General features: G+C 32.5%; 3 protein-coding genes across 4 annotated transcripts; 1 reads left to right on the top strand and 2 right to left on the bottom strand.

Annotated features, from left to right (window-relative positions):
- Positions 1 to 230: 230 nt before the first annotated feature.
- On the top strand, positions 231 to 6,341 carry LOC123890388 (protein CIA1-like). The gene is given in 11 exon segments (XM_045939990.1): positions 231 to 655; positions 1,160 to 1,306; positions 1,431 to 1,649; positions 1,786 to 1,850; positions 1,951 to 2,016; positions 2,109 to 2,180; positions 3,245 to 3,307; positions 4,186 to 4,258; positions 5,397 to 5,480; positions 5,918 to 5,951; positions 5,954 to 6,341. Coding segments are annotated over 11 exon segments (1,056 nt in total). The 5' UTR covers positions 231 to 469; the 3' UTR covers positions 6,001 to 6,341.
- LOC123890389 (protein BIC1-like) lies at positions 4,748 to 8,324 on the bottom strand. Of its 2 annotated transcripts, XM_045939992.1 has the most exons (3): positions 7,562 to 8,324; positions 6,564 to 6,678; positions 5,210 to 5,227 (listed from the first exon to the last, which is right to left on the bottom strand). In XM_045939992.1, the coding sequence occupies exons 1-2, from the start codon at positions 8,068 to 8,070 to the stop codon at positions 6,603 to 6,605; spliced, it is 585 nt and encodes a 194-aa protein (XP_045795948.1). In that variant the 5' UTR covers positions 8,071 to 8,324; the 3' UTR covers positions 5,210 to 5,227; positions 6,564 to 6,602. The 2 variants fall into 2 exon arrangements, with proteins under 2 accessions (XP_045795947.1, XP_045795948.1); XM_045939991.1 differs by lacking the exon at positions 6,564 to 6,678 and having other exon boundaries at positions 4,748 to 5,227.
- A 5,694-nt stretch (positions 8,325 to 14,018) lies between these two features.
- On the bottom strand, positions 14,019 to 19,875 carry LOC123890391 (cell division protein FtsZ homolog 2-1, chloroplastic-like). Its single transcript, XM_045939995.1, has 8 exons — positions 19,725 to 19,875; positions 18,735 to 19,506; positions 17,084 to 17,383; positions 16,590 to 16,680; positions 15,894 to 16,018; positions 15,083 to 15,175; positions 14,515 to 14,580; positions 14,019 to 14,433 (listed from the first exon to the last, which is right to left on the bottom strand). Exons 2-8 carry the CDS (start codon positions 19,413 to 19,415, stop codon positions 14,308 to 14,310), a joined length of 1,482 nt encoding a protein of 493 aa, XP_045795951.1. The 5' UTR covers positions 19,416 to 19,506; positions 19,725 to 19,875; the 3' UTR covers positions 14,019 to 14,307.
- Positions 19,876 to 25,382: the final 5,507 nt, after the last annotated feature.

Here is a 25,382-nt window from a genome sequence, read left to right on the forward strand (position 1 = left end):
TGAGCCTTGTGGGACCCAAATGAATGGCAAACTCTCCTTAACAGTTTTAACACTTTTGCATACCTAAGACAGGAATCGAACGCAAGATATTGGTTAAGCTAGAAGAGACCCGCGCCATCTCAGTCTTCTTGGGTATCTCAATAATAAGACTTATAGGTAAAAAATAAAATGATGTATTGTGAAAAAATTATTAAAATTAAAAGTAATCTAAAAAAATAAAAAAAAAAAAGGGTCTTGTTTTGCACACACGCCAGTCGTCCACCGTATTCCTCCGTTTCCTCACTAGTCTCCGAGTTTTGCTAAGAAGAAAAAGAAATTCACTTGTCTCATTGGTGGAAGATTCTCTGCATATTTTTCGCGAGAAAGTAGGAAATAGCCAATAGCTACCATATTCAACTGAACTGAAGAACAAACGACCCTATCTTTCTTTGTAGCGAGTGTATGCTGAGTCAAATCGTTCTACTATACGATGGAAACGTCATTAGAGTTGAAAGAAGTTCAGAAACTCGAAGGTCACACCGATAGGGTTTGGAGCTTGGATTGGAACCCTGCCACCGGCCACGATGGTATTCCACTCGTCTTCGCTTCTTGCAGCGGCGACAAAACTGTTCGAATCTGGGAACAAAATCTCTCCACTAATCTCTTCTCTTGCAAGGTCTCTTATTCACTTCCATACTTCATATTTTGTTATCATATTTGTTTTAATTTCGATTCTATAGTAGAAGCACTTTTTAATAGGAACTTAATTTCGAACAATTCGATAACAAAAGTAGATTTGATTTTCATTTTTTTTTGTTAAATATCCAATTCATAGATTTTAGTTACCTCAAATTTGAACAATTCGATCAATTTCGATAAACAACTTAATCAAGTACTTATGCTATAACTGTTTATCATATAAGTGTTTATATATAAGCTAGCTTGAGGAAATAAGCTGAAAATAGGTTATGGATATGTCAAAAGCTGTTTCCATATGAGTTATTCCAAAAGGTCTCGCAAGTGTTTATGTTAGTAGGTAAGATTAAATAAGTTCATCCAAACAGGTCCTAGATATGTAGTTGGTGATGTTTGGAGTATAGTTCGTATCCGAAGTTCCGTACTTTGATTGTTTGGTGTCGATTTCTTAATGATGATAAAGGAGTCTGACGATGAAATGCAGGCGACTTTGGAAGAAACGCACACTCGAACTGTTCGGTCTTGTGCTTGGTCACCAACCGGGAAATTGTTGGCAACTGCAAGTTTTGATGCCACCACTGCCATATGGGAAAATGTTGGGGGTGATTTTGAGTGTGTCTCTACTTTGGAGGTATGCTAATGCTACTGCCATGCTGTTAATATAGTCTGTTTGTTTCTTCTTTCCATTTGAATGTGTGTATTGTTTGTCAATTTTTATGAACTAGCTTTGAGATATATGTAAATTTTATGGACAGGGACATGAAAATGAAGTAAAGAGTGTATCTTGGAATGCAGCTGGAACTTTGCTTGCAACTTGCAGTAGGGACAAGTCTGTTTGGATATGGGAAGTGCAGCCAGGTAATGAGTTTGAGTGTGTGTCAGTGCTGCAAGGACATACTCAGGATGTGAAAATGGTGAGGTGGCACCCAACGGAGGATATCTTATTTTCATGTAGCTATGATAATAATATTAAGGTAATATAAATGCAAGAAAAGGCTTTGCCATTTGAATTTAATTTTCCTTCCTAAATTTTACATGCTTATTTTTTGAATGGATGCGATTCAAGTTCAACGGCGTGACAACAATATAATGCAATCAAATTTCTTCCAGGTTTGGGCAGATGAAGGTGACAGTGATGACTGGCAGTGTGTTCAAACCCTTGGAGAACCCAATAAGTACTACTTGATCTCTCCCATCATCCCAGTTTATGTAGGATGGCCAATTTTTTTAAACTAATTTTAATGTTAATTTGTTCACAATTATGTTATTTGGCAGCGGTCATACTTCTACTGTTTGGGCCCTCTCCTTCAATCCTAGTGGAGACAAAATGGTTACCTGTAGGTATGTGAATCATATGTCTCGTTCACGTCTGGGATTATTTTTGGCATTTTCTTGAAGCTCTACGCCATTTTGACTCCAACTTCTTATTGCAGTGATGATCTTACCCTAAAGGTATGGGGAACAGAGAGCATAGGTATGCAATCTGGTGGTGGATTTGCTCCTTGGTAAGTTTTCTGTACCCTTAACATTCTAGCTTTTAGGTTGTTTTTTCCACAAGGTTTTTAAAGTTACTATTGGGAAAGTAAATCTGAAAATACCATATTCCCATTATTTTTTTGCATGTTTAAAAAAGGCTTAACTACACATTTGGTCCCTTACGTTTATTTTAGGTTTCAATTTGGTCCCTTACGTTTAAAAAGTATCAATTTGGTCCCTTACGTTTATTTTAGGTTTCAATTTCAAGTTAGTCCTTTCCGTCAATTTTGTCACATGTGGCAGCCAATTTGCATATGTGGACAGACACGTGGCACTTGGACACACTGACATGTGTACCATTCAAACGGTGTTAGTGACAAAACTAACGAAAAGGACTAACTTGAAACCTAAAATAAACGTAAGGGACCAATTTAATACTTTTTAAACGTAAGAGACCAAATTGAAACCGAAAATAAACGCAAGGAACCAAATGTGTAGTTAAGCCTTTGAAAAATATATGCGGCCATTATTGATTTCAAGGCAAATGGCATCCTATGTTTTACTAATTTATTTTTCTATTTGCGTGATGAGGGTAGATATCCTCATTCGCATGACATGAATGTGGAGGTTATGTTTAGTGGAAGTTATAATGTTAAAAATGTTAACATTCATTTCCGCTTCCTTTCACTCTACTTGCTTGTTTGCTAAAATTGCCATTGTATTGCATTTGCACAGTCACCTTATCTTAAACTCATGTTAGTTATAGGTTGAAAGTTATTCTAATATAGGATCTGTTGATGGTATCCAATATTCTCATTGAAATGTGGCTTTCAAGTCGTAATCCGGAGATGTTTCATTATTTTTGTTATTATAATTTGGAATGGATTGTAATTCTGATTCAGTTTAGTCATCGATTTTGAATTCAATTATATAAGTTGGGTTATTAATAATCTTTTATTTACTATGTCACTTGTACAAATAAGGGATCAATCATTTAATGATGGCATGTTTATCCTACCCCTCTTTTTTGGGTAGTGATATTAATCCTACAGACAATGTAAAATTGTTTCTTGTTTCCTTTTTGGATTTTCAGGAGACATCTTTGCACTCTTACGGGGTATCATGAGCGGACAATTTTCTCAGTTCATTGGTCAAGGTAGTTGCATTTTAGTTAACAAAAGTAAATTTTCATCTTACATCTTGATATTTATGTAAATCTTTTAGTGGTTTGCTTATTAACCAACTTGTCATTCAACACCCACGATTTCTTATGTCTTTAAGAAGTCAACTCAAATTAAGATAGACTCATAATGAACATGAGCTCTACTACCCCTGCCCCTATATATAGGATCATTGAAAAACTGATGTCCCTTTATATATGACCCTCTTCAAATTTTCTATTGCATTAATTAGTTTTTACCAAAATACTCTCAATTATATTCGGAAAAAAAAAATACTCTCAATTATTTTGCATAGTTTTAGCCAATAAGCAACAAATGCTGTAATGAAAAGATAAATTATTTCTTTTTCTTATGAAGACTGGGGAAGATGTACAGGAGAAGTGTGTATAAGCAATAAAGTGAGTTCAAGTTGATGAGTTTCAATTCTTTGAAGGATAAAATTGTAAAATTACTACAAGTTATTAACAAATTCAATATTACTACCACATGAATAAGTCATCAAGGTACTACTATATATAGGTGCGGAGGTAGTATTATGTTGTATGGGTAAATCGGGCAATGTCCATATTTGGCAAGTATGTTGTCATTTCTTATGGTAGTGGGGATGAATGCCCTGCTGTTTTCTTTGGGCCACATAAGTTTTAAAAGATGTAAATGTCATTTGCACAGCATTCTATGGATTCCATCATTTGTTATTTCCTTTTGTTTTCCTTTTTAATTTAATTGAAAGCAAGATGAAAACAATGACTCATGCACTTGCTGGCATTAAGATAGAAGAGTTCCAACATATATCTAGTACATGCTTGTGTAATTCTGATAAAAAAGTATCCTGTATTTTTTGCTGGTCTGACAGGGGAGGTATCTTTGCCAGTGGAGCTGCTGATGACGCTATTCGGCTTTTTGTGGATGATAACAGTGAAAGTCAGGTATGCCACTTTTTTAGCTTTCCATGCTTACTGCATCTATCCACTTCCAAAAGCAGTTCAAAGGCCTTACGGTCATTATTGTGTAATTTCCTGTGCCTATGTCCTAATGAAAAAATTTCTCTTGTCAGCATGTTGTGTGTAATACTGTCGTCACTCATAAATCAGGCCATTTGTTATTGGTACTAGTATCACATAAGTTGAATACTTAAGAAACTACAGCCAAGAATCGGAGAATGCTGAATACTCATATGTCGTTAGTCCTTCACACCAGTCCCTTCCTTTTAAATACTGTCAGGGTTAACAGTAGTCATCATTTTAGTATGACATGTCATTTTTAGTCATGTCACATTGGATGCCAATGCCCCTGGGAGCATATTGACATTTAATCCTCATACGTTTTAGTCTAATGTGCATGAAAAGTTCACAAAAAAGTGAAGCATCAGATTCTTTATATGCCCATTACAAGTTCATTTTCCTGGTGCAGAATTGTTCAGTAATGAATAATGATTCTATTAGCTATTTGTGCTCATAGGGAAGCCTAGAATTTTTTGGGATCTTTGTAGTTTGCAATTGCAATCACTGGGACAATAGTAGCAATAGACTTAACAAAACAAGCCAATGCCAAATGTTTCTTCATTTACAATTTAAATGCAGAGAACAGTCTACCTATCCGCTATACTGTTAACTGTATTTGCAACTTTATCTACTTCAAGTTTTTCTTTGAACTACGTTTTATTTTGGAGAGATTAGCGCAAAGGTTACTGGGGAACTGAAGCAGCTGGTTTGCAATATTTTTCCTAATATAATGCTCTTCCTTCTCATATTCTTGTTATATTTCTGGACTTGAATCAGGTCTTTTTGTTTAGGTGCTCTTCTTGGTGTCTGAAAACTTGAGTGTTTTGAACATCAACATTTGTGCAGTTGTTGTTATCAAGAGATAAATCCTTATGCACATTGAATTCCATGTCCCTGAAAAATTCAAACTCATATAAGAATTTGTGGATTTGCAGGAAAATAATGACAAACCAATAGAAGTATTTCTTAAATAATTTTATATCTTTGTAGATTGTAGATGCATCTCACTCTATCAAGAAACATGTTACAATTGATCAAACGTTACTACTTGCTTATGACATAGGTTGATGGTCCTTTGTACAAGTTGCTACTGAAGAAGGATAAAGCTCATGACATGGATATAAATTATGTGCAGTGGAGCCCTGGGGTAAGATTCTCAGACACTGCTTTAGTGGAAATCACATTTAATGCGAAGTGAATATCTCTTTACACAATCAAGTGGCTGGGAATGGTAGATTTCACTACTATTATTAGATACTTCTCACAGCCGACTGTGTGATTCTGAAGCATGACCTCTTAAATTTCTCTCTAATTAACTAGTAGTTGATCAATAAAGGTTGTGATTAGTAGGCGAGGTGTGACAGGGATTGACAGAGAATTTGCACCAGAAAGAACATTTAAATTTTCATCTGTGCAGTAACTATAAAATATAAAATTTGTCGTTACGCGCGTACAGTTTGATAGCTTATAAGAACTTACATATTTAAAGAATGGTGAACTATGCTAGGATTGTTTTTGCTTTGTGTCTTTTTCTGCAATTGGTTATTAATCAACATATTTTGCCTGCTATTGCTTGCTAAATAGGAGAAGCCACTGCTAGCCTCTGCAAGCGATGATGGGACAATCAAGGTGTGGGATCTGGTATCATAGTGGTGATACTAGTTTAGCATATTTGCAGTATCAGCAGCAGAAATTTATACTGGTGGGTAGAGCCTAATAGTAGAAATGCTATATCTGCGACATCCTGTTGATTTTTTTTTTATTCTTATTCTTAAATAGATTTTGAATACTGTATTTTTTAAGTCAGAGTGTGATTGTAAATTATATTTACTATCAACTAAACTTTGCATTTTTGCCTAAGAGTTGCTTAAAATTATTCACCTAGAGTGAATTAATACTGTAAGTATACATTACTTCAATCAGTTGGAACAGAGATTTTCCTTTAGTTGGGCAACAGGTAATTGAATTGAATCGATTGAGCAATTTCATAATGCCCACAATTTTCTGATGGGTCGCAACTCACAAAGCTAGTGGATTTGTTGTCTGAGAATTTTCTATTCTTATTTTAACTGATAATTTTAGAAATGTTACTTTATTTTCATTTGTGTTGTTCAAAGATTGATAAGAAAATGGTGAAAATAACATTTTCAACACGAAAGCAAAGTAATAATTTTGTAATTATCAGTCAAAACATGAAATGAAAACAAGGTTTTGTCAAAACATAACAGACCTTAGTTCTCTACAATGTATCCTGAACCGATGGATATTGCTAGTTGTTAGCATTAGTAGCAGTAGACATCACTAGTATATCCAAGGTAAGCCATTTTGTAAAGGCCCAATATATACTGCACATGGAGGACTAACATTAAGAAATGAGCATCATAAATACCTATATTGAGCATCATAAAGTTAGATGTACTTCAAGGTTAAAATACTAATGGTGCCATGACATTTTGACACGAGTTTTAACTATACTAGAATATTCATACACAATTCATCAATTTATCTCAAATGTTCTAGTATAGCAATGGTTCCATGATATTTTGCACAAGTTTTACTAGAACATTTGATACACAATTCATCAATTTTTATCAAATGTTCTAGTATAGCAATGGTTCCATGATATTTTTTTTTTGACGCATGGTTCCATGATATTTAGTCACAAGTTTTACTACACTAGAACATTCGATACACAATTCATCAATTTGTATCAAATGTTCTAGTATCTGAAACACATGATACTTGTTATTTATTTTTGTATTAAAGTTCAGGTGAATTGACTTTCAGAGCTTTGCTAGTGTCAGAGATATAATATTTGGTAAGTTTAATAACTCTGAAATATGAGATTTTTTTTCCTTATATTTATATGAGAATTGTTTATCAAGAGCCTAAAAGTTATTTACATTATTATAGATGGCCATGGTCGGAGTTAGAAAATGTGAGAGGGATCATGTAGGAAATTGACTAAGCTATAGTCTTTTTACTAGAGAACATTCATGATTGCTAAAAGTATTTGATGAATGTAAAAGACTTATTTTTAGTTCCCAAAAAAAAATTAGGTTATCAAATGCCTCTTCAACAGCCACAAAAACAAAACTCTAAATGGATAAAAAAAAAGTACTATATGAATATATAAAAGTCATGATTAATCAATAAGCCATATCCATGATGAATGTATGGTTGTGAATAAACAGAATTACAGAAATGAAAAGAAAAAAGTTCTAACACCTGTTGTCTATACTTAGAGGAGTAGCATTGGTTTTAGTACCCTCTTGAACCAAAGCAGCACGAGCCATAGTAATCTTGCTTGGAACTAAAGGAGCATCAAATGCAGTGCAATCTATCCAATTCTTCAATAAATCCTCTTGACCCCATATTTCAGGTATCCAAACCCTTCCAGCTACTTCAACTCTATGCCTCTTCAGCCTCTCTCTTTCACTCACCTCTTCCACACTTGTTAACTCTTTTGCTTCATCATCTATTTTCTCCTTGTTGCAAAGAAGAGATGGGTTTTGTGTTGTTGCATCTTTATCTTTATCTTTATCCTCATCATCCTCATCATGGTTTTGGCTCTTTTGGGTGTTCAAAGAAAAAGGGTTTTCTTGTTCTTTTTCAAAGTTGACATGATCTTTAGATGAGTGGGGAACTTTTATGTCCAATGGATGAGAAGGAATCTTGTCATCAGATTCAGCTGAGGATTGGTGAGACATTATGAAAAGGTTGTTGTTTTCTTTCATGCAGAGAGAGAAGAGAGAAAGAGTGATTTTTTTCTTCTTGTTCAATGTTGAGATCTTGTTGTTATTGTTGTGAATAGAGAAGATTTGAAATGAGAGGGTTGCATTGCATGTGTTGTGTGGGGAATAATGGAATGGGTGGGAAATTAGTTTACACGTAGTCCACAAGAGTTTCTTTTGTATGGTAAGTGACAAATCTACGTGTCTTGTTTCAGATATATGTGATTTTTAGATGTGTGGTTTAATTCTTATTTGATGGTGGGTGAGTGAGTGCTAAAAAAATATGTCAAAATGAAACATACATTTATACATTAAATCATGTGGGAGGATTCCTTAGATTGATTTTTGGAGGATTGTGAGGTTGATGTTGATTTGCATGTCTAACTATATATGTCTCTTGCTTTTCAACCACATAGGTTCAATGATATTTATTATTCAATCAAAAGTCTATTATTTATTAAAAAGTTTATATAAATAGGAAATATTTAGGGCAACATAAATATTTATTTAATTAGCATTGAAAAATCTCGAGTTTGAACTCGGACCTCTGCATATTGTATTCTACTAGTTGAGTTGAGTTATATATGTTGGGACAGAGATATAATATCTACAATTTTATTTTTACTAGTTCTATTTTTTTTTGGTATTTGTTCTATTTTTTTTCATAATAAATGATATAAATGCATAGTTGTGCTATGTTAATTATGAGATCTATAATCAACGATGCTTGAAGAGATATTTTTTTGTTTTTATCTATTTTAGGAATGGGGAATATTTTGTGAGGTCATGAGCCTATTATAATGACTTCTTTTCTTGCTTTCCCTTTCAAACAATAATGGGATGTGGCCCTTAGATACTAGTACTACCTTCGTTTAATTAGCAAATCAGTTATTGTTGAATTAATATTATACCGTTAGCTAAATTGATATTCTATGGAAAATGGAAAATGAAAATTTGTATATTTTTTTATGCAATCCATTTCAACACAATTTCTTGGCAATATAGTGTGGTTTTATGTCTCGGTTGTTACATTAATGCTTGAATGATAACTAATGAAATATATCCAGACTTTAGTGGGTTTGGCTAACTAATTTGTGAAATCATATATAATAACTACTGAGCTAGAAATTAACTTCATAAAGCAGCCTTATAATGCCTTATGAATGAAATTAGTTTGACTTAAGGATTGCAAGACTTGAAGAGTTGAATGACTTGAATTCAATATATCCATAATAAAGAAGAAATTTTAATACAACAACTAATTTTTAATGTGTCTATTTAAAAAATGGTTTGATTTCATTCTTCTTCCTTTTTTTTTCCTTTCATAAATAACCGTAAAAAATAAGAAAAATTTAACTTAACTGTGCAACTTTTTGTTTATTTAAAAACTAAGTTGGATGTATTAATTTAGCAGCCAGCCATTGCATAAAAAAAATTATAGCTGGGGTGTCCACAATGGTCTAAGAAAAGGGGCCACATGCCGTTAGCAAGCAATTCAGCACATAAGTTGTCTAATAATAATTTGGCATATATGTTAATCTCTTTTTTTTGTTGGGTTGATTGTCAAGTTTCACATCTCGCCTAATTTCTTAAATAAAGGAGATTGAAAAATAGCTATTGGAGAAGTCCCACATATATTAGATCTAAGTTTTATTTTTTTTTAAATGCACCAGTCAGTAACACTTTAAGCTTATATCTGATCTTTTGTTTTTCTCTATACTTTTTTATTAGAGTGTTGTGAGAAGTGGTTAGATATTTCATATTTGCTTTTGAGAGTGTGAGTGTGCTGGGGGCCGTGGGAATGTTGAGGGTACGTAGTCTATGTGTTGTAACAATTTTCACATAGTGTTTATTCTTTGCAGGGCTGCCCCGACTATTTGAAGGTCAGGTTTGAATATTAAAAATGACCATAATAAAAAAAAATGTTAAACAATTAAAAGAATCATCTTCTATTTAAATTATGGGTCATGTTAACTTGTGCCCTAAGGGCACATGTTTATCTACCTAAAAATAGAAATATCTAGCATTTAACGATACAAAGAATTTAATGCTTAGAGAATTGAATACAACACAAGTTCAATAAATATTTTCCACATTTATCTTCTTAACATGTGCCTTAAGGGCACAAGTTAACATTCTCCTTAAATTATAAGGAACACCAACAAAGAATTCGTCCAAGTGGTAAAAGTTTTTATCTCCTTATGGATTCAATTTCATGGTTCATGCGTATGGAGAAAATTTGATTAGGAGATGAGAAAATTTCTAATAAAAAACACGTAATTATTTTTTTTTACTTGATTAGGATTTTTTTTTACTAAACATATGATATTTTATGAACATTGGTAATATATAACTATTATTTTAGGGCTTCAAAATTAATTTATTGAGTACATCTGATATTTTGTTAATATCGATAATATATAACTATTATTATAGGACCTCAAAATTTTGAGTTGAGACCCCAAAATTTGGAAGCCAGATGTCGTCGCTCACCCTGCACCTTTATGGGGGCCGAGTCTGATTCTTTGGTTGTCAGTTTTGACAATGGCCGTGATTTTTTCTTCAATTTTAGAATTTCCACGTTTTGTTTTTAATGTTGTTGATTGCATTCTTTTATTTTTCTATATGATTGTTTTTTTCATCATCTTTGTCTCTATAGTAAGATTTAATGAAAATTTAATCAAAAACAGTACGAGATGAGATGTGAGTTGCAATATAATGTCTTGGTTAATGAAAATTTAATCTAATTGAAAAATACGATTTCATTTCAGTAAGATTTTTCCACGGGAATTATTGCAGTTGTTATAGTCTGCTGGTCGATTATATCAGTTGTCCATTCATAAGCAAGTTGCAAATAGAAAAATCCAAACTTATCACAAAGGAAATCCTGATATTTTTAAAAGAAGAGATATATCAAGTTTATTATGATTATTCTCATTTGATTAAATAATCATGCTTGTCACTTAAATCCACAGAAAGTCGGATCCAACTGAAAAATATAAAGACAGCAAGAGGATGGGTAACAGTGAAAATTCTTAATACATGTTCAATATCATAGTAGTTTTGTAGAATGTTTCATAATTTGTTCTTCAATTCATACAGAATGTCAACTTTGACGATCTAACAACAATTAAATACAGTCCAACATTTTTTTTTATAAGCTTAAATGTACTTTTGGTTCACTATTTTAACAAAAACATAGTTTTAGTTTCTCCATTACTAAATTTGAGATTGTAGTCCCTCAATTTCCCAAGTTTTATATTTTTTTTTCCACAATTCAATGTGGGGCTTATTTTGTATGATGTGGCATTCCTGAATTGGATGATAAATATGAGATATTAGAAGAATATATTTACATTTGATCAATGACACCAAGAAAGAAATGCAACATTATGTATGGTTCAAGTGAGCAATGTTACCTACAAGTGGTTATACTCGAACACTACAAGTGTAAAAAATTACTTTTTTTTTTTAGTAATCTAGTGGTTATACTCGTATACTACAAGTGTGGAGAAGAATAAATCACACTTTTATTTGCTTATATATTTTTTGGTCTAATAGTCCAGTAGCTAGAAATTTCATCTCAAGATGAATAAATGGAATATTCGGGGTTCGAATTCTAACTCCTACATATATAATGTGATGTTCATGAGCTAAGCTCGCAGCGACTATTTACTTATATGAGACATTATTGAATCATCATGTGTATAGAAAATATGTGGAACTTAACATGCGATCGAAATTGAGTCAAAGAAATGCTTTGAAATAAAATTCCTCCGTCTCTTCATTTAAGATGAAGATTTGATGCAAAGGAACGAGACCTTATTTTTATGTTCCACATGGGTGTGTTTTTGTTAGACAGACCCCCACTGTGGGTTACAATCAGAGGGATGTGTGTGGTGGCTTTAGGTTTATGATTTGAAATTTGGATTTTTCTCAACCATTGTGTGTGGTGGCAATTACAGTTGCATAAGAGTTTACATCAAACAAAGGGATGGTGCGAATGTAGTCGGTATTTTGTTACTGCATTATAGTTGGTCACATTTGAGTTGTTCAATAGAAGATCAGAAGTTAGATTTAAAATTAAGTTTTATATTTAAAAAGGTAACAAAAATTTGAACTTAAGATCTTAACCGTTCAATCTTGATCGAACAATCAGTATGTACTAATTGACTGCACTTAATCCATTTCTCAAACAAAGTCATAATATCGATAATGATATTTTTTTACCAGCAAAAAGAGAAGATATATTAATGAGTAAAATGTTGTATTGTAGGAACGTTTGATAAACTGGAATGCAGAGTTTGTTCTCATGATTTTTCATTTCTTTATATTTTTGTGTATATGATTTCTTTACATTTGTTTACCTTTTAAAATAAAAATATAAAATACAAACAAAAAATGAGTCGCACTTAATCAATTATGTCCCGGTCTTTGTTCAGTGTCACTTATTCTTTTATTTAAGTGTGTGCCAAAAATAAAATTTTTACACTAAAAGTGACAATTTTCAAACTTTTCACCACTTTTCAAGTCAAAATATCGAAACTGATTTTTTTAATAAGTGGTCTAAAGACATTATTTATTTTTCTAATATATGAATTTTTAAGTAGAAATATACATCTTAATATCTTAATTTCTGAAAAGAAAAAAATATTAATAACATTTTATTTTTATTAACACCACAAGCATCTCGCTTCATATTTAATTTCTTTTCAAGGATATTGAAGACTTTACTTTATTATCTTTAACACAAACACAAAGCCTTTACCTTTTCAATGGGTGTTTAGTGGGCGTGGAAGAATCAAAATTTGATAAGTTTGAAAAATGAGACTTGGTCCTTAAATAGACAATACTACAACATTCAAAGCATGATCGATGATTTCATGTCGTGCTTCGCTCATTCTTTTGTTGATGCAATGAATTTGTCAAATGGAATAACAACTATTGTTGCATCATCCTTATTGTTGATGGAAGTTGTCTTGATTCTCCTGTTCGAGCCGACTTTGGGGTCTTATCAGAAATAACTCGGACTACTATTTATCAGGGTATTCTGACTTTATCCATGGGTCTTTGGACATCATGCTAACTGAATTATATGCAATTTATCATGGCCTCATTCTTTCAAAGGATATGGTCATTGGAGAACTTGTTTGCTACTCCGACTCCTTACATTGCATCAACCTTATCAAATGTCTCATTTCTAAGTTTCATGTTCATGTTGTGTTGATTCAAAACATAAAGGAACCACTCTCTCACAAAAATGTTACTCTTTGCCGCACTCTAACATTCTAAGAGAGGGAAACCAATGCTCTAACTTGACTTCTTAGCAAAGTTATGAGCTTCTTCAGATGTTGATCTAATAATTGACAATTCTCCTCTGATAGGCATGCTTGATCTTGTTTGGAGCGACAAATTTTGAATTGTCTTCATTAGGGAATAGTCCCCCCGGGTCTTCTTTTTTTTCTTTTTCTAATTAGCATTGTAACTAAAAACACAGATAGAAAAATAGAAATAATCTCATTTAATTTTTATGATATATTCAAAAAAATAATTGTACTTCGTAAATTACTCTTTCTTTTCATTTACTGTTTCTTTTCATTTACTGTTGTAAAAGAACTTACTTTCATTGAATGATATTATTTTGAAAATAATATTTTTTTTAAGCAACATTAATTAGTATCAAGAGTAATTAAGGATAGTTTGGAGGAGGAATGTATAATAATGTCAAAATTTTAATTTTTTTTTGTTTACAATGAAGCTGAGATCGAACCCAGAACCTCTAGCATACTGCCCAAAACATAATTTATTTACTAAATAACGGATAAGATCAAAATTTTAAATCAATTACTAATATTGATTTAAACAAAACATAATTTAAGATCTAAAAACTTGATTAAAATCATCCTTAAACACTGAATTAAAATCCCCTAATTTTAAACTGTGGACGCGAGGAAGAAAGTTCAAGAATTCTTATTTACTTTAAAAACCAGTAGCTTACTTGAAGAAGGTAACAAACATCTATGACTATAACAAGTCCTGGCCATCATTACTATTCACTGTACAATAATATAAGCTAACTTACTTGTTCACACATATGTCAAAAAGCCTCAAAACACACACAAGTTTGGAAAGTACTTAGCTTTCATTTGCTATAGAGGGCAAAAACCTAGACCAATCTCTATCCCTAAAATCGATGCAGTGGTAAAGAAATGCAAGGAAATAAAGTTGGGGAAAAGAGTATTAAGCTCTTGGATAGCGTAAGCGACCTTTCTTCTTTAAGAACTCTGGTATCTCAACCAAACCACCATCAGTGAAAGTGGAAGATCGTCGACTGGCAATGGTATCTCCTTGTGAGAGTTGACTGGTCTGCAATTTTGGCAAAAACCACAATTATGGGTATGACATCACAGAGGGAGGAGGGTTAGGGGATTAAGACTTAAGACATACCTGTACGGGTCTCGCTTCACTTTCCTCCTGACGCTTGAATCCCGTGGCAATCAATGTTATGCTCACCTATATGAAACCAAATGACATGGTTCACCATGGGCATACAGTATACACAAATTAAACTGATGAAAAATGCTATTTGGTACAATTGTTTTCATTGAAGTTGCATGAAAGACTGAGTGAGAACAGATAGTTACTTCTAAAACAAATTTTACATGAAACTCACCATATAATGGTCATGCATTCCCTTTTTGGTACTCAATTTTGTACTAAATCATTCGCATTAGATTAACGTTGTTAAACTAATTATAGGAAATGGTAGTTTAACGAGGATTCAGCCCTAGATGTTGTAAACCATTGACTTTTCCTTTGACAAAAGTAGCACAACGATCCAGCTAAAGAATTTATAACTTTTATATCCAGGAGTGATTGCAGTATATCTGCTGTTTCTTTACACACTGATCACTGAGCCAGGGTAATGTTGCCTAATTCATTTCTAGAAAAACATTTGCATAATAACATATAGAAGTTCATAGATAAACAACTTTACATAGTTGTATTTACTTACTTGACCACTGAGCGATGGATCTATTACTGCTCCAAATATTAAATTAGCAGTAGGATCCACAAGGTCGTATATAACTTCTGCTGCGGCATTTACCTGTACATAATAAAAGGCCATCTTAAATAGAGGAGTATAGTGAATTTAATAGAGAGCAGATCACGAAGTAGCTAGTCACTCAGAGTTCAGAATAAAAAGCTTGTTCATTATATTTCTTTGCACACAGCATGGATGCCAAAGCATGCTTTACACAACCACTCACTTCAAAACTTAAGTTTATAAATAGTTCACTGGAAAAGTAAGATAACATAATTATTTTAACTGGACTACAGGACAGAGGAAACATCTTTTTGCAAAACAAATTATAAACATCCATTTATTTCCAAGTTATTAAAAATAAATACTCTGGCCTTCCTGGCAACGATTTTCACAGGAATATTAGTAATGATAGAACACCTAGACCAAGGCAATTACAAAAACTGTTTGGTTAATATTCAAAATTCCTGGGAATTAAATTCCAGAAAATAACTAGAATATCTATTTAGTTTTCAATGCATATTCGCATAAATATGTTATAATTCGGAAATGCCCCTATTACACATGTTAATTTATTGTGTTTAAATGTAATTTGTGTGTTTTTAATTCAGTGCGTGTCTCAAATTCCATGATCCTTAGGTGATCCAAATTCTGAAGCAACAGAGGGAGAGTAAATTTTTTAAACCAAAAGAAAGGAGACAGAAACATCATGTGCACAGATGTAAATAACAAAGGTTTAATCTTATGCAAAGCTGAAAGAGCAAGAGGGGTAGCCAACTACCTCAAACAAGGTCAGATCACTTCCACCAGTTATGTTCCATACAATTCCAGTGGCCCTCTCTATACCAATATCTAGTAAGGGTGACTGGATAGCATTTAATGCAGCATCTCTTGCCCTCGTTTTCCCTTCAATACAAAAAGAAGCTAGATCATAAATTTCAATAATAAATATAACCATCAACCACAATGTGCTCATCAATTCTGAGCTAATCAATGGGTGGTATATGCCAACCAAAGGGTGTAATACATTCATATTTTAGTATAAGTTAACAGAATTTTAAAGTGTGCATGACTCAAGAGAGTTAATTACACAAAAAATTGTTTTGTTTGGATTTGTTATGTTAAGGAATAGTTTCAAGGCAATGCCAGCTATCCTCTAAAAGAACTTTCACTGCACAATCCTTCTGCTATAGACATGCATGCCATATGGTAAGCTAATAAAACATAGGGTCTTGCTAACAAGTACCGCTTGGGCACTTGTTAAGGAACCAAAAAGGGAAATAAAAGAAGAGTTTTGTCTTGAAAAATCCAAAATTTAAACTTTTATGGTGTTGAATGCACAGGTTTGAGTATCACACCACACTCTACACGTGCATTATGTAAGAAAAACACAGGTTTCAGAGTAATTAGTAGGGTCAAATAGAAGATATGGACTCGGGAGAAGCGTTGCAACCTAATTAGCGGTTTACATACATACCAGTTGCAGTTCCTATCCCCATAAGTGAAGAACCTGCATTGGCCATTATAGCTCTAACATCGGCAAAATCAACATTCACCAACCCGGGTATCTGCAAATTAACAATATTAACAAGCATTTATAATTTTTTAAAAATGACACCGTCAACTTTGAAACATGGGCAAAGTATAATTAGGACATCTTATTAGTGAGTTGGCAGAGGTTGTTTCATCAAAATGCCTAAAATTGATAACAACAAATATATCAATTCTAATTAATAAATTAATAAGCTAATGGTAACACAATTTTGAACCAACATTATAAACAACTCAATACCCACAGGTGAATTAGGGGACTACCGGATTTGTCAAAACAAATGAAGACCTAATTAAGTGCCCCTTCTCCCATCCTTTTTTTTCTTTACTACTTTACAATCAGAATTTGACGTAACAAACTAAACAAAGCAACAACAGTAAGGTATTTGTTCATGTCCAAAGGAATTTATGATTACATACCGTAATAATATCAGAAATACCACGAACACCTTGTCGAAGAATATCATCAGCCAGATTGAATGCTTCAGTTACAGGGGTAGACTGAGAAACTGCAGTCAGCAACTTGTCATTTGGAATAACTATCAGGGTATCGACATTATCTCTTAAGGCTGCAATTCCTTCTTGTGCTTGAACTGCCCTCCTCCGTCCTTCAAACGAGAAAGGGGTTGTGACAATACCAACAGTTAGTATACCCATTGACTTTGTGATACCAGCAATAACTGGAGCTGCACCAGTGCCAGTTCCTCCGCCCATTCCAGCCTACATAAATAAGTTTTGATTTTCAAATTTACCAAAATATACCAATGACTAACAATTTGGAATTGCAGCTGTGTCTATCCCAATTCTGAAATATCCACATAGACAGTGACTAATGATCAAAATTCAAAACTGTAAAGACTAGAATTTTATACACATTATAATAATTTGTCTTCTAAAATTTATAAGGAATATAACAGAAAAAGTAATATAAATTGCGTAGGTTTCAAAAAACTTATATTATAATCTAATAAGCTATAATTTGAAGTCTGAACATCATACCACCACAGTATTTAAAATTGCAAATCTCTTACATTTTGAGAAAAAAGCATAACTTTTATAATTTCAAAGTGACATCCGAGAGAAATGATACTTTCATAGCAGTTCTTAGATAAGTTCACAATCTAAGTGTAGTAATCTGTCATGAAAAATACTTTTTTGATAAATAAATGAGTGAATGACAGTGCCTTCTCACACAAATGAGCTTCCAATTGAAGTGGAGATGCTAGCAACCTAGTTGTATGGGGATTGATGTATAAGGCAGTTTATTACTTTTACATATCAGAGAAGTTGCTACACATTGTAAGGAATTTAAGCAACTTTTATACATTAGTTCTCATTGATAAGCATGTGCCCAGGTTCATTTTATTTTAAGTGAAGAGGTTTGGACCGACAGATATCCTGATTTGTTGATACTTTTGTTTTGACAGTGCAAACTTCTGCTTTACCCCCTATTAATGACCCCCCCTCAACCCAAACAGAAAAAAGCCCAATACTACTTAAGACTGAACACTGAAACGAATGTATAAGATAAAAAGCCTTACTTATAGTTGAGAATAATGCTGCATTCTTACATGTGGAAGACATGCAAAAACACCCAAAAGAATGATTGACATAAGTAGGAAAATAAACTATGCATGATGAGGTATAAGGGTCTGATAACTCAAATCAAACACTTGGATACTACCATAGAAAATTTAGAAGAGGCATGCAGAAAAGAGGTCTTCATAATGAGCCAAATAAAATAAAAAAGATTACACCAGATTAGTCTAAGTCCTCGGATGTAGTCCCTAGATAACCTCTTTGTGGAATATTGAGGCCTATTTCTTCTCACACTACACAATATATGACCACATCCTTTCTTTTCCTATCAATTATATATTACTAAATCCTACTTTGAGTCCCGAATAACAAAAAATAATGTATTTTGGTATTGTAATCAAGCATATAAATCATGTCTAGCGATGGTAATATTTAGAAATGAGCACTGCAGTATACTAAAAATAAAATTCATAATGCTAAACTGTAATGTAGGTAACAACAGCTATAATTGAAGGAAAGTGGTCGAACATACAGTAACAAAGACCATATCAGCTCCATAAACCGCCTCTTGTATTGATTCTTTACTTTCTTTGGCAGCATTCATACCAATCTCCGGGTTACCACCGGCACCAAGACCCCGTGTAAGCTCTTGACCAATTGGCAATCGGTTCTCAGAATTGACAGGCGACATCCTCATCGCCTGAACATCAGTATTAACAATCCAAAACTCCACACCATTCATAGAACTCTCAATCATACGATTGACTGCATTCGACCCACCACCACCAACACCAATAACTTTTATCTTCGCTTCATTATAATTACTTGGAATAGAAGTGTCTTCCAATTCTTCATCCACATCTCCACCCGACGTATCCTTTCTCAGTCTATTCGGGTTATTCAATGCACCACTTCCTTCTCCTCTAAGCATCGAAATCTCAGGATGAAGATCCAAAAAAGGGTCTTTGCTATGATGATAAGGAGTCACACTATGCGAATTCGGTAAACCAGCAGACTTCACTTGAAACAAACCGCATTTTCTGTTACCACTCAAAAATCCAAACTTGTTTTCGTGAATTTTCACGAAAAACGGTTTATTAATTTGTCGATTCTCTAACAGTTTTCTTCCTCCATTAACAGCTAACACCCCTGCTGAATTTCGAGAATTCGCAGGTGCAAAACATGTTGCCATTGTTACAGTATCTAAACTCATGAGTTGTAATTAATGTATCAATTAAGAGAAAAAAAGTGAAATTTAATATGTGAAAATTGCAATTCGGTTACAATTGTTTGTTCTAACACACCTGTTGATAAAAAAAAATACATTAACAGTTAATTAATAATTGAAATATTAGGGTGAAAGTAACTGAAATTCAACGGTAATAACGATGATAATAATAATGATAAAAGTGAATAAAATGCAGAAAATTGATGATAATGAAGTTAAAAGCAGAAATTTGAAGAAGCGAAATGGGAATTGGTGAGTGATAAGTGAAAAATTGAGAGGGATGAAGAAGAAAACCTGAGGAATGGGATTGGGAGAAAGTGAGAGGAGTAGCATTCGAGTGAGTGAGTGAGTGATGGAACCAACAAAAAAGAGAGGGTTTTGTAGTGACTTCTTTTTCTTAGCTGTCCATTTTTGTTGATAATGAAATCATTTATTAGTCGAAAATGAACTTGTCGAAGTGATAAGGGTTTTGGTCGTAATGACGGTGAAAACTTCCTACCAATATGTAACAAAAAAAAAAATTATCAAATATCTATGTGAGTTGTTTATGTGAACTTAATTCTCAGTTGATTGAGATATCGTATTATAATTTATTTTTTTGAAAACTCGATATCCGGCACAAGGATCGACTAATTCGAGGGGGGCAATCTCACCGTCCACTTGCGGGGGCCCGTTTAAAGCCAGAGTATTTTTACTCTGTATGGACTAACCCATCGAAATTGACACAAGAGATAATCGAACCTGAGACCTTGAGAGTAGTACACTCCCGTATTATAAATTTATATATACAAGATTGAGGGTTTAAACTTCAAATATCTCATTTATTCACTTTAAAGAGTAAAATTTATAGCAGCTAAACAACTTGGAAAAAAAATTGGGTTAAATATATTTTTGATCCCTATAGTTTTCTAGAATTTTCGTTTTAGTCTCTGAAGTTTGTTTTCACACTTTTTAGTCACTGAAGTTTCATCGGTCAATGCTTTTAGTCCATATTTTTCATTCAACTCGTGTATACTTTAACATTTTTGAATGATATTTTGTATTCATGTTTATAATATTATAAGAACATCTCCGATAAAAATTTAGAATTCTTTAACATAAGGTGAATTATTTTATGAATTTTTATGTGCAAAAAACAAAAAAAAAATCATATTTAATTCATCTTTTATTAAAAAAAATATAAACTTTTGTAGCAAATATTCATATAATGTACTAATCATGACCGCAGAAAAAAAATTAAATTTTCAAATGGCACGCACGAGTTGAATGAAAAGTAAATACTAAAAACATTTACCGATAAAAATTTATGAACTAAAAAATGTGAAAACAAATTTCATGGACTAAAACGAAAATTTTAGGAAACTATATGAACCAAAAACATATTTAACAAAAAAAAAATTAAATGAGTTAATTAACTTGGCAAAGTTAGTTATTATGCTTTCATCAAAGATTTTTTTTTTTTATATAATCAAAGAATGTTAATTTCTACTTAAATTACTACTACTAACAATGTTTTATTTATGGTTTACGGATCCAACCAACTTATGTTGAAAACATTTATGTATCTCTTAAAATTAGTACATGATTTAAAGCAACTTTGGTCTCTATTAGGGCGGATTCTAGTGTGGGAGACCATAATAGGTCTCTCACCGATGAGTCATGTGATATGTAGACTGGATTGAATGTGTACATGATATTATGATGTACTGTCAGTATTAAATTATTATTTTTTTTGAAAAAAAAGTTTTTGATATTTTTTCGGGAACAAATTAGCGATTTTTTTCGGAAAAAAGTTCCCGACTTTTTAGGGAAAAAGTTTCGATTTCAGATAAATACAATTCCGGAGTTTTTCTGGAAAAAAAAGTTTCCGTTCTTTTTTCGGGAAAAAAGTTTTGGATTTTTTCCGAAAAAAAGATTTCGATTTTTCTGGAAAAAGTTCTGATGTTTTCCGGAAAAAAGTTCCCGATTTTTTGGGGAAAATAGTTTCGAAATGTTCATCTGAAAAAATTTTGCTGATACAAAAAAGAGTGAAAAAACAGAAAATATTTAAAACTTTTTTTCGAATGAAATATTAGAACTTTTCCAGAAAAATATCGAAAACTTTTTTTCGGAAAATATCCGAAACTTTTTTCCGAATAAAATATCGGAACTTTATTCCCGAAAAAAGAATGGAAACTTTTTTGTTCATACAAAACCTCTGGAATTGTTTTTATCTAAAATCAAAAATTTCCCCCCGAAAATCGGGAACTTTTTTCCGAAAAAAAATCAAAAAAATTTTCCCCAAAAAAGATCGAAAACTTTTTTCCGAAAAAAAATCGAAAATTTTTTCCCCAAAAAAGATCAAAAACTTTTTTCCGAAAAAATTGGAAACTTTTTTTTAAAAATAGTAAATAATATAATACTGACAGTACACCATAATATCACGTACACATTCAATCCGGTCCACAAAACACATGACTCATTGGTGAGAGACCTATCATGGTCTCCCACCCTAGAATCCCCCCTCTATTAGTGCCCCGATTCAGAAATTTTGATTTACTCGTTATTTTGACCATTTCTTTTGACAACGTGACAATAAAGTATTTACTCTGTATATTTGGTTACGACCCAATTTAACCAATTCATTTTAGTAAATTTAGGTTATTTGTTTTCATGTTGTGTCACTTAATTTATTGTCGCGAATCAAGTTAAATGTTTGATTGCAAATTCGCAAGTGCACGAATTATTATCAAGTAGTAAAATATTGATTCCAAGAGATTGTGTTATTCAACAAGTACGAAAGACCTTAATGCTTAACATTACAAGAAAGTCAATGATTAGGGGGAAATCTTTTGAGATATCAATTGGTAGAACGTTTTCGAAATTCAAATTTAGAAATGAGGTCAGATCTTCGACAAGTCGTCAAACCATGGAAACCGCGTGTAAATCAACCATAACGCGACGAATTTCTCAAGTGTTAAAATTGGATTAACATTGTGATAAACTTCAATTTCTTGAATGGTTTATCCTATCCTTTGCCTATAGTTTTCCAAACTCTTGGTTGAAACTATAGGTAACGGAGTCAATTAAGCTTGACAATCCCTAATTACACTAATTCATTCAAATTCTCAAAGGAATCAACAAGTGCACAATGAATTCAGATCGAATTTCAACCAATATTTTCATACAAATCAAAATCTAACATCAATTCAAACAATGATCAAGAGTTGGAAAGCATTAAACATCGAATTCATTGTATAACACTAACAAGAGAAATTCCTTACATTAATGGAAGATTACAACAGAATTACATGATTTAACTCCTAGTCTAGATCCAACCTCAAGAGGGAAATAGTTCTCCATGGTTGATTGAACAATCTTCAGCACCAACTCCCTTGAAACTCCTTCCATGGTGTTAGCTAGCTTCACAATTGATCAACATTTTACTTCAGAAACGAAGGATCTTGCAGCAATACTCAACTCTCAAGCTTGTAACTGAATTTTCATCCAAAAAGTCCGAACCTGGTGTAAGAAATTGAGATTTCCTTATATAAAAATTAGGACCACGTCGCGCGCCAGATCTGTCACGCCACGCTTGGTCCTTCAGTAACACACTACGCCGCGCGTAGTAACTTCGCGCCCCCAGTGTGATAACCAGATCTTTCAAATCAGCTTTCCTTTCGTAATCACACCGCGCGTGCTGAGCAGGGAAATTTCATTCTTTTTATGAACTTATTGCGCCGCGCGTGGTATCCTACCCCGCCGCGCGTGATATGCAGATAAAAGACCATCAAATTCCTTAACTATTGCGCCGTGCGTGGCTGGACCACGCCCCCGGCATAGTGTAACTTTGCTGCTTCATAAATTCTTCATATTTTCTTGTGATCCAAGTAACTTCCATAATTGAGCCATTTTTCTCTTGTTTATTGGCTAAAAAGCACCCAAAGGGGTCTAACATCTCTTAATTGACTTGGAATAACTTGACGTGACGAGTATTCATCAATGTTCAAAGTCATAAGTTCATTTTTTTTCATAAGCAATAAAGTATTACGGTATATAAGAGGAAGTATTACTTCGATCAATACAAGAGAAAGTTTTAGATGCTTTGATGGCAATATAAAGGATTAATATCAAAGTCGTGTTGATAGAAAAATTGGAAGATCAAAATTATGCAATTAAAAATACTAATCGTTAGTTGGTTCAGTGGTGATTGGCGCTAAATTTGGTAGGGAGACCACAGTTCGATCCCCCGCAACTGCGATCAGGAGGGAGCCAAAATCACCTAATGTCAGAACTGACCTTGGTGGTGAAAAAAAATGCAATTAAAAAAAAAAATATTAAAGTTGCAATTTTACTAAAATAGAAAGACCAAATCAACGTTTAATTTAAATTGCATTAAAGCATATTTTTTGGGGTTTAAAGAATGCACATCTTTTTTGTTTGTATTTAGTAGTCTAGTGACTATACTCATACACTATAAGCGTGGAGAAATGAAAAATTCAGAGTTCAAACTTCAACTCCTCAAATATCTGCTTGGAGAATGTTACATAACGGATTACTAACGAAAAACAATCTGGTTAAGCATTGTATGGTTATCGCAGATTCAGTGCTTTGTTCAGGAGGGTGCGAAATCAATGAAGATATTGATCACATGAAGATTGGTTGTGTTGAATCACAGTTTCTTTAGAGTAAAATTGAAATTGATCAGATGTTTATGGTCATTTTTCTACTGCTGTTACGGATCAAACCAAGAAATAACTAATGTTTCCAACTCTCTTAATACTATATTCAGGTTGAATTGAATCGAATCATCTCTGGTCTTATGGTTAATGAATATATTTTTTTAATTTATTGAATAATTAATATATCTAGTCTTTAATATAAATCATATATATCATTTATTTAATAAAATTTGAAAAGTAAAATAGGAGGGTGTATGTTTTTACACGTCTCTTTCACTTTGTTTTTTCTTTTCTTCTAATGCGACATTGTTTCACATGTACATTTTTTGTTTTAGAGTATGAATGGAGGGTCCCATTAGAAAACAACCAAAACCAAAACATGTATGTAGACATTCTATGATTGAAAAATGTTGGAATCTGAGAAGTGGAAACCTAATCAGTACGCTGGAGTAAGTTTTCTTCTGGACATATGCAGCATTAATTAATATCAATTTGTCTGTATCATTTTCTGTAAAAAAATATTATGGGTATTTGTTTACCATGTTATTTTTTTTACTAATTTTTTGACCATATTAAAGATAATGAGTTTCCACCTCAGTTTAATTTTTTTTACGATTTAAACCAATTTATTATTATTATTATTATTATTATTATTTATTTTTTGACAAAATTTATTGTTAATTTATACTTTATATGTATTATGTGTTATCAATTCAATTTATTAATATAAACAATTTTCAATTTTTCATAACCACCTAATAGCTTCTTCATTTTATTTTACAGAGAGGATTGTCTCCGGTGGAAATATGACAGAAAATATAAAGTGTTGAAATCCACCTTTCATTTATTTTTGTTTTGATTGAACACTTGAAAAAATAAAAAATAAAGTGAATGGCTAAGATTTAATGGGAGATAAAAGTGACATGAGATAATCCATTCCCTTATTTTACATATTAATATTGATTGATTAGATCAAAAATTTCAAAAGTTAAAATCATACCAATAAAATATTTAAGAATCGATTTATGAAAAAAAAAAAAAGTTTTCATAGATTCCTCCCAATAGAGATAATTCTTATCAAAAGATATCGCGTACAAAATGAAAAAATCTCTCTCTCAATCATATTCAAATTTTGGTTAGTCATGTTGTGTGAGTTGAGTTTCTTCTATTTTTCTTTTTCATGCAAGTTTGGTTTCTTCCGTTAGATCCAACTAAATTGATCAATTTACAAACTTGCAATTTTGTCTGCTTAACTTTTATAATAACACTTTTGACCTTCTAATTTTTACAA

This window comes from Trifolium pratense, linkage group LG6 (assembly GCF_020283565.1).
Source record: "Trifolium pratense cultivar HEN17-A07 linkage group LG6, ARS_RC_1.1, whole genome shotgun sequence".
Classification (NCBI taxonomy): Eukaryota; Viridiplantae; Streptophyta; class Magnoliopsida; order Fabales; family Fabaceae; genus Trifolium; species Trifolium pratense.